This window comes from Anopheles funestus, chromosome 2RL (assembly GCF_943734845.2).
Source record: "Anopheles funestus chromosome 2RL, idAnoFuneDA-416_04, whole genome shotgun sequence".
NCBI lineage: Eukaryota > Metazoa > Arthropoda > Insecta > Diptera > Culicidae > Anopheles > Anopheles funestus.
In genome coordinates this window covers 93,999,297-94,014,820 of record NC_064598.1, presented here as the reverse complement: position 1 = coordinate 94,014,820, position 15,524 = coordinate 93,999,297, and the positions used below count along the sequence as shown (strand labels likewise).

Genomic DNA, 15,524 nt, shown 5'->3' with positions numbered 1-15,524 from the left:
AATATCTGTGCACCGGACGAAGGAGAACGGTTTTGTTTTGTTTTCTTTTCTGCTTTGATGCAGTTTAAAGTTTCTATTTTTATTGGTGTATTAGCAATAGTAGGATGTTTTAATTTATTATCTTCGTCGTCAATCGTTACTAAACAATTTTATGTTTTTCTATATTATTTTTCTTTTTTATTTACTTATTTCATTCTTATTTACTAGCGTTCAATATCAATCTTTCCAATATTGTATCAATCGTTTGTCCTTGACTTTGGCTGGCTGCTACCCAACCTACAATGCAATCAATTAATGTTTGAGAATGATTGCAAATACGTTACAAAACCCAATTAGCTTCCAAATCATGTCCTCCGGAAACATATTCGATCATCGCATCGCTTGGTGCGCGCAATGGCATAATAAAGTTATATGATAACTGCGTATATGAAACAGCATAAACTGTACAGAGGCGTCAAATGAAGTGTATTTGTTTGGTTTTATTCAAATATTCATGACTGACCCTGTGTAATACCAAAGCAAACCCCTATACCAGGGGTTACAAACGCTTGACGTGACGTCAGCAAGGTGAGATAGATGGCGAGCTTTCGTTGTGTTGTGGAATGTAATGTTACAACCGATGTAATGAATAGCAAAAGCGCGAGAAAGAGAGAGATGGTGTGATGAAGTTCCCCGTTTCGGGATGATTGCTTTGCATCTGTCGCCTTGTTCCCCGTGGGAACATTACATTCAAAATCACTGGTTGCAGATTTTCGTTCCTGCTACGCATAAGCCGATGGTCCATATTTTGGATGGCCACCTAACAAACCCCAGCGGCGGTGGGACAGAAAGAGAGCTTTGCGTGTGTGGTTGCATGGGCGAGCTTTTTTTTTGTTTGCTGAAGGATAATGATAATCGTAGGCATGCGCAGTTACACTTCACATTTCTTGTTACTGCTTCTGGTCAACTTTTTTTGGGCTTCTTTTTTTTCTCTATTTTGGGTATTGCAGGGGGTTTCTTGCTTTCAAGTAGGAAGTTTTCCGCGCAGCAAACATCGAAGCTTAGAGCGAGAAAGATATAGAGAGAGCGAGAGAAAACGGTTGGAAGTAACGTAAGGTTCCCTGACAGAGACTGGAGCAGGGAGTTGAAGTTGGTTTCTATATTTATCCCGTGCTCGAGTCCGGGACCAGGCGTCTCCATTCGGGCTCATTTCGTGCTGGTGCATACATTTTGCCGAGTGAAGCACTCATGAACCGTGTGGAAAGCCTGTTGTAACCGGAAGCAAAGGGCAAAATTTGCACAAAAATAATGGATAAATGTCAAAGTACTAAAAGGAGAATAAATGATAACCAAGCGTATGTTTGGTTAGTTTCTCACAGCTTCACGGTAAAGTTCGTTTTAACAGTGTTTTTGTTTAAAAAAAATCCTCACCTTTCAATAGGTAGGTGATGTGCAATCAAATTGTGGAATTATTTTTATTAGGTGTAAGAATGATCCTTTTTTTTGTATTCCATCTGGAAGGTTTTTATGTTCCGGCATCATTTTGCTTTGAATGAAGCTCATACCATATTGGTCTCTGTTGTGAAATGTCTGCGTTGTGTATGGCTGCGTCATTTACCAAACTTGACCTTGAATTAGTAAAACGGTATCATTAGACCATAAGCTAATCTCCTTCTTGTTACTGACAGACACGCAATTCGGTTGTCACAGGGATGGTAAGGGGAGCATATGGTTTGATGGTAAAAGTAGGGATAATTGAGTGGTACCTACAAGATAGTAGCGAATTATGTCGGACAATCGGACACGACAACTCTCGTAAAAAACTGAGATGAAAACATGATTACTTTTGATGAATTCCTCTCAAATTAACTTCATATTCAAAATTCCCATATGCAAGATCTTATGGTGTATATATTTTTAAGAGGAATATTTAAATTACAGTGGAGCACCGATTATCCGTGCTCTACGGGACTCAGCCCTTACCGGATAAGCGAATATAACGGATAATAGGCACAACTCTTTTTTTATAAATATTAGTATTTAGCATGTAATAAGTGGACTTTTTTTATAAAGCAGCATGTTTTTTCCTTATTTACACTTTGCAAACTAAATCTGTTGTATTTGGTCGAACTTGAGTCAATTGTATCATTTCCTATTGAGGCTTTTATTTCATGTCATCACCCGTTTTCAGTTAAATCACCTTTGGAACTGTCATTTCCGAGCTGCACGGATAATGGGACAGCCGGATAAAAGGTACACGGATAATCGGCGCGGCTGTGTTTGTTATCCTTACAAATATCGTATCTAACAACACTAGAGAATTTAGGCGTTTAAATACATTACAAAGTAACGGTCTGAATGGGATTTGACACCCGGTCCTGTCATGTGGAACTGGTGCCGTTTATCACACACGTTAAAATGCAACAAATATCTCAAGTATCAGTTACACCCCGTGATATGAGTTGGCCATACAAATGGGAAATTAAATTACACCTTCCCATTCCTTCCTCTCATTGTTTCCCGCTCTCAATTCCGCACTAACCGTGCTGTCCATTTGTCAAAAAAAAAAACAGTACACAAAATGTACGCTGCACTGTCTCTTCTTTCGTGTATAATTGTTGTAAGCTATAATAACCGTGGTATGCAAAACAAACGTATGCGTAATTTGACACTGGCGCAGTAAAATTGCAAGAATGCCATGGTAATGATGCACATTCACGGCAGGTGTTTGCCTTGCTCTACGGTAAAATGAGTTCACCATACAAACGGGATGATTAACGATGCACAAACTGGAAAAGACCAGTGGCTTGTTATAAAAGTATTGCTTTCTTTTTGTTACAAAAAAGGTTGAGCTATTTCTTAAATGCATTCTCGATTTCTTGTGTGTTTTAACACTTGCTATATAATGTAAGTAATGGCAAGTAATATTTTTTAAAAAATTAAAACCTTCATTTGCAAACATTGTAGGTAAACATTTGTACAATTTGTAACCACAAGCAATCGTTAAAGCTTGGGGATTTTTGTTGCCCTTTCTCCGTCACTTCGAGAGGGTAAAACGATCATAGATGTTCCGGCTGGCAGCTCACAACAACCCACCGTGTGTGAGCTATGGAGGAACGCTTTCCGCTTTACTGCCGCTCTTCACGTGATGATGATCGTTTCGCTTTTGTAGATAGACACGTTCACGAAGGCATGTCGGAGCCGTACGACGTTGGTTCTATTATTTCCATTCTATTCGTCTAGCAAAAGTAGCTAATTATAATAAAACGAGCTCAATTTTTAAGGTTCTTGGGTTTCATAAATTAGTTAAAGATTTTTCCTACTGTTATTTTTACATGAAGTTAAATGCTTTTAAAGTAATAAAAATGCGCTTTAAAACCTTATAAATTTATAATAATTTAATTCTAATAATATTGAACACCGTAAAAGAGGAGAAAAACAATATAACACTATATTATGCAATACTAACACATAGCCGGCGATCACGGATTGTTACTAGACGGGGTTAATGTTGAACATTAAAGGTAACACCAACCCTTGTTGTGCGGCGACTCTCGCTCCCTCTCTATCTCTCTCGTTCTCTCTCTCTCCCATGTTCCCTCTCTTGAAGCTTTGGTGTGAGGTTCAACTACCTCATCGTCATGTTTTGTGTGGAACGCGAATCATGCTCGCAATGGCCTCATTCAAAGTGGTACGGAATGTAGGCCCCGTGTATCGTACCACGATTCTCTCCACTGCTGCGTTAGTGTGTGAGCGCGCGAGGGTGCGCGCGTACGATTGTTTTGTATTTGCGATCGCGATCGAAGCGCGCGAGGGGCTATTTGTATTACGTGTTAGGCGAGCTTTCGTGCGCAGCTCGAAAAAAGCTCCCGGTAAAAAGGGGAGACGCTCGAACCGAAATGGTTATTTGTGGGGTCGGTGTGTACAGGCAAATAAAAGATTTGGAATTAGATTAGTTCTACATTTCTTTTATGGTGGACTGTTATGCAATTTATGAGTGCAGTAAAACATAAATATATTTCTCTGTTTCATTTCATTCATAAATGAGTAGTTTTTTGGATATTTTTAATTTTCTGGTATGCAAACTCAATAAATGCCAATAAATGGTAATTTACTGAAAAAGGAATGGGCCAAATATTGTGGTCGTTTATTTGTTTGTAGCGCTGTTTGATGAATAGATGCGATCGCTGTTGACATAAAAAAACCATACCCCACCCCAACCGCAACAGATCAATGATCGCTGCCCCTTCGTCCCTGAGGGTTGATCCGTAGTGGTCGTTTGGAAATTTTCAAATTTTTAGATTTTTTTTCCATTTTTTTATTCTTTTTTTATTTAAAGCATTATTTGAGTGAAAAGAAACTTATTTCAATCAATTGGCATTGAAATAAATCAATTTAATTTTTTTTGCAAAATTTCTCAAAAAAAACGTAAGGGGTAAGCCTTATGAAATTTTCGAGTTGAAATATTTTTTAAAATTTTTTTCTGATTTTTTATTATTTTTTTAATTTACAGCATTATTTGAGTGAAAAGAAACACATTGCAACAAATTTGCATGAAAATATATCACATTTATAAATTTTGCTGAATTGCTCAAAAATGAGGAAAATTTTATATTTTCTCAAACAGGGTAAGGAACTTGGTTCCTCGAATAACTTCCGGCACGGACACCTGAGAGCATGGCTGTCCAAGAAGAAAATGTAGCCATTGGTGCCATCTATCGACCACAGGTTAAAGATTGGTGATCCGTTGGATACCGACCGAGTTATAGGCAAAACTTGGTGCGAAAATGAGAAAATTTTACATTTTCTCAACAGGGTATGGAACTTGGTTCCTCGAATAACTCCTGACACAGACATCTGAGGGCATGGCCGTCCAAGAAGAAAATGTAGTCATTAGTGCCATCTATCGACCACAGGTTAAAGATTGGTGATCCGTTAGATACCAACCGAGTTATAGGCAAAATTTGGTACAAAAATGAGCCTAGGAGATTGGTAAATTTATAGATTTTTTTATTTTTTTAAATTTTTTTATTCTTTTTTTAATTTAAAGCATTATTTGAGTGAAAAGAAACTTATTGTAATAATTTCGCATGAAAATAAAACAAATTTTTAAATTTTGCTAAATTGCTCAAAAAAACGTAAGGGGTACCCCTTATGAAATTTTCGAGTTAAAAATATTTTTTTTATTATTTTATTATTTTTTACGCTTTTTTTAATTTAAAGCATTATTTGAGTGGAAAGAAACTTATTTCAACCAATTCGCATTAAAATAAATCAATTTATAAAATTTTGCCAAATTACTAAAAAAAATCGTTAAACGAGCTGACTCCTTATAACGACTCATTCACTCTGAGTTGATTCACTAAAAAGAATTGTTATTCTCATCCCTATTTCCAACCACGTTACTGTTATGTCCCACAGGTCATGATGGCGAATGGCCGCGCGCGCAGAACTTACGGGTGTACAACGTGGCCAATGTAAAAAAATCCGTGTCAAATCCTAACGATTTGTTTTTGCGTTTCGTCTGTTTCTAACTGAACTAATGCCAACCTTTTCCCCCCGAAAACTCCGGGCCAATGCACTCGTGCTGTGTGCAACCTTGCTTTCGCAGCTTTTGAGCAGCAGCTTGCGCTTATGCCATTTTGATGTATCTGACGCGAACAGAACTTCGAATTGCTGCGTGTGGAGAGGGAACCGGGACAAGGCTTTGCGTAATAGTTTATTGAACCGAAACCGTTTGTTTTTAGTGCCCTTTGCTTTGTGTGCTTTGCCGGAGGGAGAAAGGGATGGAGGGGATGGGTGGGGGGTGAAACACTTGGTGTGCCACAAACACATCCATATTTGCACCGGCAAACGATCATCGAACATGGGGGATTGACCATTGCTTATGTTTTGTTTTTCGATGGAACAACCAACGTTAAAACGTTTGTAATGGTGTATTGATGGTTAGTATTGGTTGTACATCGGATTTGTATTGGTTTTTGTTGTTTGCTAGTGGTTAATTTTTTCTAAAGTTGAGTCGCAATTTTATTGCACCTTAAATGCCTTCATCGCGCATTAAAAGTGGGGTAAGCTTTTGAAAAGTAGTGCTTTGCTGAAAGCTTTGCTGTTGTACGGACTACCCTACTTTAAAGGCGTAGTACACTGTGGCACTCTGAACATAAACAAATATTTAAAGATAAATATCAATGTGGATGAAAAATCGGAAAATATTCGTCTATTCCGCCATGTTCCGGTTACAAATAAAACATTTGAGCTTACGCTGTGAAAGCTTGCAATCAAAATTCATCTTTTTAGGATAAAGAAAAATGTACAACGGCGTAGAATTCAAAAATTTAAATCACGATTAAATCGAGTAAACCAACTGTGGTAGTGTTAGGTTCTAAACGCTTTACTGTCCCACTTAATTCAATCTCGATCGAGCTCAATAAAACAGTAACACATTTTCTATGTACAAAACAAACGCAAAAGTAACACCTGCGACATAAAGACCTTAAAAGGTCATAGAAAAACAGATGATCACATCTGTTCAAGTGACCGTTTTACTCGATCGTGCCTATTCTTGCTGACCTCAAAGCATCTGGCGCATCGGTAATAACCATTCGATGATGTAAAATTTTCTTCAGAATGTAAAGAAACACATTCGATGGAAGAATAAATTGCGTCTTTTCGTGTTAATATTTGCTTGCTATTAAAATTCGTATGAATATTAATGGATCGCGTGCAGACGGCCAGACGAAACGCAATGCCTGAAGTGCGTGCGTGTGTAGTGGTTGGAGTTTGTTTTGATTTTTTGGCACCACCATTCACGGGGGGGCCATAAAGCCATTTGTGTGCGTGCCGAAGCTGGTGATGGTCGCATTGTTCGCACCGACGAAAATGGTATGTTCTGAGAAGAAATAAAAAAGAAATCTTCCAAATAGATTAAGTTTAGGGGGGAGTACGGGCGTGGGGTTGGAGATGCAAAGGGGACAGACGGCAAGGGTAATATTATGTATTGCAGCATCGCGATCGTGTAACGGTATCCGCGTCTGTCTGCCGTCAAGCTTTCCAGTTCCCATTGGGGTGGGTTTTTTTGGTGTGTATAATAATTTCGACCAGAGCAATGAATTCTGTGCCTGGCCTTCAACCCACCGTGGGATGATTCTATGGGAAAAGAGACATCAAAACGTTCGGCAATAGCAGAAAGCGCCGTTGCAGAGAAAGGTGAAGAGAGATGATGAATTAATAAAACCCAACGGCATCGGAAGAAATTGTTTATTGCGTCCCCAACCCGTGCCGATCTCACGAATGCCTAATGGGAGCTAAAGCTCCTGCCGTATGCACGAGATCGTTTTACCGGTAGTTGGTAGTTGGGAAAATGAATAATTTGTGACTTTAAATAGATTCATTCATTAGGTTTGAATAGGGCGAAATTGTCTAGTTTTGATTGGGGTATAGCGTGATTTGGATGAAATTGGATGATGCTATTGATATACTTATTTTTGTGATAAGCTTTAATATCTAGATAAGATACTGAATTAAGATGAATGAAGCAAATCAGCAAATTAAAATCTTATAAACTTTGTCATTTTAATTGTTAAATAAATTTCAGATGGTTCAAGTTACTCCTTGCCTTACTGTTTTCCTAATACTATGTTAATTTAATACTAATTTCTCCTCTCTTTTTTTCGTTTTAGGTGCTAAAACAAACAAAACTAAAACACACCACCGAGTTACGAAAATCATAAAACGAAACTGAATCCACTGGATATATTGCCTCCGGTGCACGGTATTAATGATCAGCACCAACTGATGAGGAATATGTTGCGGCATTAACTGCTGCTATCCAGCCCATCCAGTTCAGTCAACCATTTCATACATTAAGGAAAAAAAAGCGAAAATCTGTGATATTTCCCACTCACTGGGATCACCCTCCCTTTGGACACCGAGTGTTTGGGACCGACGTTTTGGGTGTGCCTACGGGCGTTAAAACTCCGTCCTAAGTGGTAAATAGCTCTGCAAATTATTGAACCTGTTTTTTTTTTCTATTTCAAACAATCGAACATAATATTAATATTATCCCTTTTGTTCTACTTGCCAGGGTGTAAAGGTGCTTCATCTCCCTGCCAACAAAACTTAAGTTTAGGTTTGATTTTATGTTAACACGTTTTGGGAGAATTGCGGTGCGATAACGCGGAGAACCCATCCTGATCGTTGCCGTGTTGTACCTGCCGTGTATTGAGGAAGCATCTTACGAAAAGGACATGTGGTGTGCATCGTGTTTCCGGGTGGCATTGATAAAGGAATACGGAAACACCAACATCAGATAATAATTAACTACACAGACACACGAATCCATTGATAGTACAATAATAAGAGGGAAAAATGAACTACTAAAGAAAAACGAAACAATCTAAGCGACACGAATGGAAACAGATAGTGAAACAAATGTGAACTTGTGGCAAATCTTCCATGTTGCAAGGTTTTGGTAAAAGGGAGCATAAAATACTCAACATTACAATCAACCAGTGTGAGTGTACGTAGTCTTTTAGTGCAATACAAACTGATCGTACCAGTAGTGCAAAAGGTTATGCAGTCATCCATGTGGTGATCCTCGCATTTAGTAAAAAAAAATCTCAATTCTCGGTTCACCTACTCGTGTCGTGTATCTGCGTGTACGTACATGTGTATGTGAGCAAATAGTGTGTGACAACAAAAACTTATCACTACAAAAATATGCTTTATTTACCGAGTAATGTATCGTGGTGCAATTGAATGATTTTGCCACAGCCAGAAGCTTAGCTTTAATGTAAAATTCGTGTTTCAAGTTATCGTATGCCGTTAACCCAGTGATAAGTGTGATAAGTGAGATTTGTCGCTCGATCGAACCACGTTGGCAAAGTGTGAAAAGTGCTGATCGACGTTGATCGACAAAATAAAACAATCGGGCAGCATAAATGGTTGGAGTTTTATAGCGCGAATTGTGCTATAATTGTGTTTGTTGCACCACCGAGAAAAAAACAAGAGAACAAGGCTGTTTTCAACCGTAACCGACACGTTTGCAAGTTCTTGTTTGTTGTAATTTCGCGTTACATTAAAAGGCGTGCTAACGTCCTAGACATATCCATCACTCAAGCAACACAATCGCTGCAGTGTTTTCGTTTTTATCGTGCAGAATAGAACATTTGCGGTTAAAACTACACGTGTACGTGAATGTGAATGTCGCCTCTGCAAATCGAAGCATTATTTCAAAAATATGGCGAGACATACCAACAAACCTGGCACAAAGTAACGGATTGTGCTGTACGACAGTTTGCGGGTTAAGGCCACTCATTCAGGTGCACAAATTGTGGCAGCAAAAGCTCTTAACTATCTCGCGCCGTGTACTGTAAACGAAGTGCGTGTGGACCAAGTACGAGTAGTAAAACATAGGCGGTTGCAAATTAAAATGCCGCCACAAACAAACAACAAATAACTCAGCAAGAACGAATGAAAGTCTGACAGGATAGCTTTTTATGTATGTTCTCCCCGTTGGTCTCCGGTAGCAAAACAAGTGTTACGATTCGTACAGCGCTACAAAAGAGGGAAAGCTTTAAATTATAAAGGCCTCCCTCAGGTACGGCTGATGAACCTACAACCACCACCAAACCAAGCGTTTAAAAATAATTAACAAATTATTACAGTGACAAGAGCGTCGTCTGAGAAGGAGAGAAATTTTAAAAGTGACAACACAAAATTAAACCCCAAATTAACGAAACGCCATACGTTCCGCGCCAAAAACAGAAACACGAAAAGACGAACAAACGAACAAACAAAAAACATTACGCCGTTACTACTATGAGATGTGATTTTCTTGATTACCTGACTAACCGTTAACGTGTTAGCATTAATTTTAAAAGTATTTGTATGACCGGGTGTGCGTGATAGAGCTGGGTGTGAATCATCATTTTCTTACGGTGGTGTTAGGAATCAAACCGATATTATCACCCACAAAAGTGCTATAATAAAGGTTTGCGATTGGATTGGATCGCACAAATTGCAAACGGTTTGTTTGACGCAAATTATACAACTCACAACACACGCACACACGCAATGATGAATACGGACCAAACCGTAGAACATAAGCTAATTCGGAAGTTATCATTCGCTGCGAAGGATGACACGGAAATGAAGAAATTTATGAATCAACCAAACGATCATACAATGATGCAAAAGATCATGGATCGTCACGATCAATACACATCGTTTGACGAACTCGTGCGGCTGACGGAACGAATGCGAAAACTGGAAGCTCAAGGTCATTGGATTGGACGTACTGGAGGCCTATGTGGTGGTGGCGAAAGTTCCCTGAACGGTGGTGCTTGGGGTTCACCGCCCGGAGTCGGTGCTGGTGCAGTTGGTGCTGGTGTTTCCGGCTGGAGTGGAGCTTCGGTTGGCAGTTCGCAACAAGTACCACAGCAACCGTCCTGGAACAGTGGACAGGCGAGTATGCCACCGCCTGTTGGACCACCCGGCAGTGGCCCAAGACAGGAACTGTTGGGCAAAGCGTCCGGTGGTAATGGTGGATCACCTATGGTTGTTGGAGGTAATGCTGTTAGCGGACAGAGCGGTACCGGTGGATGGAATCAGGTGGTTAATCCGAACAAGCAATCCTCCTCCCAAGCCATGATTGGACAGCAGCAGCAGCAGCAACAACAGCAACAGCAACAAGTTCCAGGTTCTAATCAACAAAATTCCGGTCCTAACGCTAATCTACCCCAGCCAGGCAATGGAAATCCACAGTCTGCTGGAGCTGTCGGTGGAACTGCTGGTAGTAGCGGTGGTGTTGCTGCCGCCATTGCTGCCGGTAGTGGTGTTGCAGGTGGAGCTACAGGTGGTGCCATGGCCACAACATCCTCCGCCAAGCTGGAACATCTTAACTCGATGCGTGAGGCACTGTTCGCCCAAGATGGTTGGGGTTGTCAGCACGTCAATCAGGACACACAGTGGGATGTGCCGATATCTCCGGAACCCGCTACCAAACCGGACCCTTCCCTGAAGGCCACGGTGAACAATGGTACGGAGCTGTGGGAAACTAATCTTCGTAATGGCGGTCAACCTCCTGCGCAGGCACCGTCACAGAAAACACCATGGGGTCCGCAAAGTCATCATGGTGGAACATGGGGAGTAGACGATGAGAGTAGCGGTGAGGCAAGCAACGTATGGACAGGTGCCCCAGGTGCTCCGGGTGGTGCAGGCAGCATTGTTGCTAGTGCGCTTGCCGGTACTGCTGGACCACCGCCGGTCGGCGGTAATCCCGGTGCACTTGTTGGAGGTCAAGTTGGAGGGGCTGGTGGTGGTTGGCAGCAGGGTGCAGCCGCCGGTCCGGCCGGTGTTGGTGGAGGTGCCGGAGGCCCTGTCGGCGGTGGTAGTGGTATGTGGCAGGGCGGTCCAGGACTTCCCGGTACGGCTGGAATTGCTCCACCGAAAAAGAACGATAACGATTGGAGCAGCGGGCCGGGTGGTGTTGGTATTGGAGCGACAAGCGGTGGAAACGGTGGTTGGGGTGAAACGCGTGGAAATGTTGGTGCAGGTTCGGTTGGTGGAAATGGCCCGAACACGGGCGTTCCGCCGCATCTTGCTTCCCAACTCGATGGATTACCAAATGTCGACATCCGGAGCATGCGACCACCGGGTGCTGGTAGTATCGATCAGAGCCGTGAATTTCGGGGTGATCCACGAGGTATTTCTGGCCGCCTGAGCGGATCCACATCCGGCATGTTGGAACATTATCCGATGGGAAAAATGCCCCCACCAGGTGCGATGTCCTCGGCAGCATCAACAGTCGGTGCGGGTAACAATCAGTGGCCTCTCGGCGGTGGCGGTGGCAGTGGTGTCGGTAGCAGTGGAGGACCAGTTGGCGGAGGCATTCCTTCAAACATGCCACCAACTAATAAACCGGTTACGGCCGGTTGGGACGACAATTCACCGCCGGCCGTGCGCCGTAATCCAAACATCGATGATGGAACGGCGCTGTGGGCCGCTGGAGGACCCGGTGGTGGTCGATCAGGCGGAGGAGTACCGGACAGTCAGATCGTCGGTCGCAATGGGCGCAACGGTCCGCTGGGTGGATTGAACACAGGTCCTATTGGTGGTGGTGGTGGTCCTGCAGGTGGCCCTGGTGGATTGGGAGGTCCAGGTCCGCGAATGGTCGGTACTGGACCGGGCGGAAATCCTCTGAAAGCGGATAACAGCAACATGTGGATGGGTGGACATGGAGCGGGCGGTGCCGGAACTTCTCGCAATGGATCGTGGGATGATCCTTCGATTGGCGGCACAGGCACGAACAATTGGGATGATAAATCTGGCGGCGGTGCGGGTGGATCACTCGGTGGAGGTGGTTCGTGGATGGATGGAACTGCACCGGGTGCAGGCATTCCCGGAGCAGGCAATCAATCGTGGAACGCTAACAAAAAACCGCTCGGTGGGGCTGGTGGTGCCGTTTGGCCGGATTCATCGGCTGGAGCGGATCTGATGGGTAACGACTGGAATGTCGGTGGTCCAGGTGTCGGTGGAGCCAAGATGACGAATAAACCACCTCATGGACCGTTGGAGATCATTCGAAGCAGCAAGCAGTATCGCATCTTATGCGAGATGGGCTACAAGAAGGAAGATGTGGAGTTCGCGCTACGTGCTGCAAATATGGTGATTGAGGAAGCTCTTGACTTGCTGCAACGAAATGGCTCCCTGCCAAATGTAACCGGCATGGGCAACGCTTCGTCAGGTGGAGATTGGAGAAGAGATGAGGCACATGCGCAGCTTGGTGGAGGTGGTGGTGGCGGCGGTGGCGCAGGAAGTGGCAACGTTGGCGGTGGTAATGGTGTCTTTGAACCGCTTTTCGGTAACCGTTACTTGGGTGGCGGTGCTGGAGGAGGCGGCAATGGTGGTGCAGGTGGTAGTGGACACTCTATGCATTTCCAACAGGTAAGTCATAATGGGAGAATACATTTGATGCACTTTCTCGAAATATGAAATCTTTGAAAGGCCACTTAATGAATCTTTCTTCCGTATAGGGTAATCAGAATGGTATGCCCGGAGGCGGCTCTGGAGCCTTGGGAGGAGCAGGTGGAAATCCAAATTTGTCCGGATTGCACGGTCTGTCGTCTAAGTCGCTTGGTAGCTATTTGAATCAAGCTCCACCTCCCATGGGTGGATTAGGCGGACAGAGCAACTCCATGACTCCGTTCAATCAAGGTGGCGGAGGTGGTGGAAATAATGCTGTGGGAGGCGGTGGTGGAGGTGGACAAAACTCGGTACAACCGACCACTCAACTACGGTCGCTCGTTCAGCAGATCCAGATGGCCGTACAGACCGGATATCTTAACCCGCAGATACTTAACCAACCGTTGGCTCCACAAACGTTCCTGCTGTTGAATCAATTGCTGAGCAGCATTAAGGTAAGGGTCATATCGGTTGTAAGTAATTAGAAATTGAAGATTTTCATTATACCTAGGTGCTTGCTTTCACAAGAGATCTTTATTCTTTCGTGGCACACTGGGATATCGTTAGGTCATTTCCTATTACAAATTAATGACAATAAACTGAACACTAACTTGACAACTTGATCATTTTCAGCAATTACAAGTCACTCAGAGCAATATGCAGCGTGGTGGCGCTGGATCGAATAATCAAATCGCGATGATTTCCAAGATCAAACAACAGATAGCCAGTTTGCAGAACCAAATTGCCACCCAGCAGACGCTGTACGTGAAGCAACAGCAGCAGCAACAGCAACAACAGCAGCAACAGCAACAGCAGCAGCAACAACAACATTCACATCAGCAACAACACCAACAACAGCATCAGCAGCATCAGCAGCAGCACCAACAACATCAGCAACAACATCATCAACATTCGTCTGTTGGTAATCCATCGTCCCATCTCGGCGGTGGACATCTTGGTGGCAATTTCCATCGCAATGATCCAAACGAGCTGAGCGCACTGCAGAACAGTCTGTCGGAAATGGCACTGGGCAAAGAGCACAATGGACCGTACTTGTCCGGACCGCCGGTGGTCAGTGGCGGTGGCGGTGGTGGAGGCACTGGAACCGGTCCAACCAGTCAGCAATCGCGCTTGAATCAGTGGAAGCTGCCGTCAATGATGGATAAGGATAACAATCACGATTTGACGGATTTTTCGCGCGCTCCTGGATCTACGGCCAAATCGGTTGGGCTCGGTGGTAACGGTGGAGGTGCCGGTGGAATGGCTGGACTGGGTGGTTTACAAAACGATGGGTAAGTGTCACGATACTCCCGTTGTAGGCTATTTTACGATGGATTGTTCATTACTTGTAGCACCTGGTCCTCGGGACGGGCTGGCATGACGGATGGCTGGCCAGATAATGCATCATCCGATCTCACTGGCAAAGATTGGCCCTCCAATCAGGATTCGTTCTCTGATTTAGTGCCAGAATTTGAACCTGGAAAACCATGGAAGGTAAGCACAGGGAAGAATGGAAAAATATAAATAGACCAAAGTAAAAACAATTTGAATAACCTCTTCCCATAGGGCACTCAGATGAAGATTGAGGAGGATCCCACGATCACGCCGGGTAGTATTGCCCGTAGTCCTATCGCTTCGATATCGGTTGGTGCAGCGAAGGATTCAGAGCTTTTTGCGTCTAGCAGCAAACCCTCACCGACCGATTCGATTAGTCTGTCCTCGTCGACCTGGAGCTTCAACGCGAGCAGCAACAATTATTCATCCTCTACCAGTGCTGGTGGTATGGGTAAACTCGGAGGTCCGTCTAAGAACACGTGGTCCGATAGTGGTGTTACTGGGGCAGCATCCGATGTTTGGGGTGCCGGACTCAGCGGTGGTACCGGAGGGCCTGGAACTAACAGTGCGTCGAAAACTCCACGAGGTCCACCTCCAGGACTATCATCTGGAAAAGCAACTGGCAGCGGTAGTGGTGTGGGTACAGGTGGTGGTGGTCCGGGCAGTAATGGATGGATCCAAAGAACAGCAGGACACGGTCAGGGAGGAAATTGGTCGGGCGGTGGTGGTGCGTCCGGTACCTGGTACTCAACCTGGTTGTTGCTAAAGAATCTCACCGCACAGGTCAGTATGCAGCAGATGTCCCATGTTGTTGTTGGTGACTTCAATGTAGAAATTTAATTGCCTTTCAGATTGATGGATCCACTTTGAGAACACTGTGCATGCAGCATGGACCGCTGCAAAATTTCCATTTGTATCTTAACCACGGAATTGCTTTGTGCAAATACTTGACCCGTGAGGAAGCGAACAAAGCACAGCTGGCGCTTAATAATTGTGTGCTCGGCAATACGACCATCTGTGCTGAATCGCCTACAGACAGCGAGGTACAGACGATTTTGCAACATTTGGGATTGCCGGGACAAAATGGAGGAAATGTAAGTGGTAACACCAGCGGTGGTACAGGCCAGAACACAACAGCCGGCACTGGTGGTATTGGCAACACAAACATGGCACAAACTTGGCGCTCAAATGGGCCAATTACTGGACGTGTCACCGGTAAGTTTTTCGGTTGTAGTCGCATTAAAAGG

General features: G+C 43.7%; 1 protein-coding gene across 1 annotated transcript in view; it reads left to right on the top strand.

Moving 5' to 3' along the window:
• LOC125763299 (protein Gawky-like) overlaps nucleotides 1-15,524 on the top strand; it is a 36,380-nt gene that overhangs the window by 2,245 nt on the left and 18,611 nt on the right. The window contains exons 2-8 of the mRNA XM_049426243.1: nucleotides 7,659-7,967; nucleotides 8,063-12,924; nucleotides 13,014-13,397; nucleotides 13,576-14,234; nucleotides 14,295-14,436; nucleotides 14,509-15,060; nucleotides 15,129-15,492. Coding sequence (XP_049282200.1) covers nucleotides 10,054-12,924; nucleotides 13,014-13,397; nucleotides 13,576-14,234; nucleotides 14,295-14,436; nucleotides 14,509-15,060; nucleotides 15,129-15,492 — 4,972 coding nt within the window. The 5' untranslated portion in view covers nucleotides 7,659-7,967; nucleotides 8,063-10,053. The remainder of the gene's footprint in view (nucleotides 1-7,658; nucleotides 7,968-8,062; nucleotides 12,925-13,013; nucleotides 13,398-13,575; nucleotides 14,235-14,294; nucleotides 14,437-14,508; nucleotides 15,061-15,128; nucleotides 15,493-15,524) is intronic.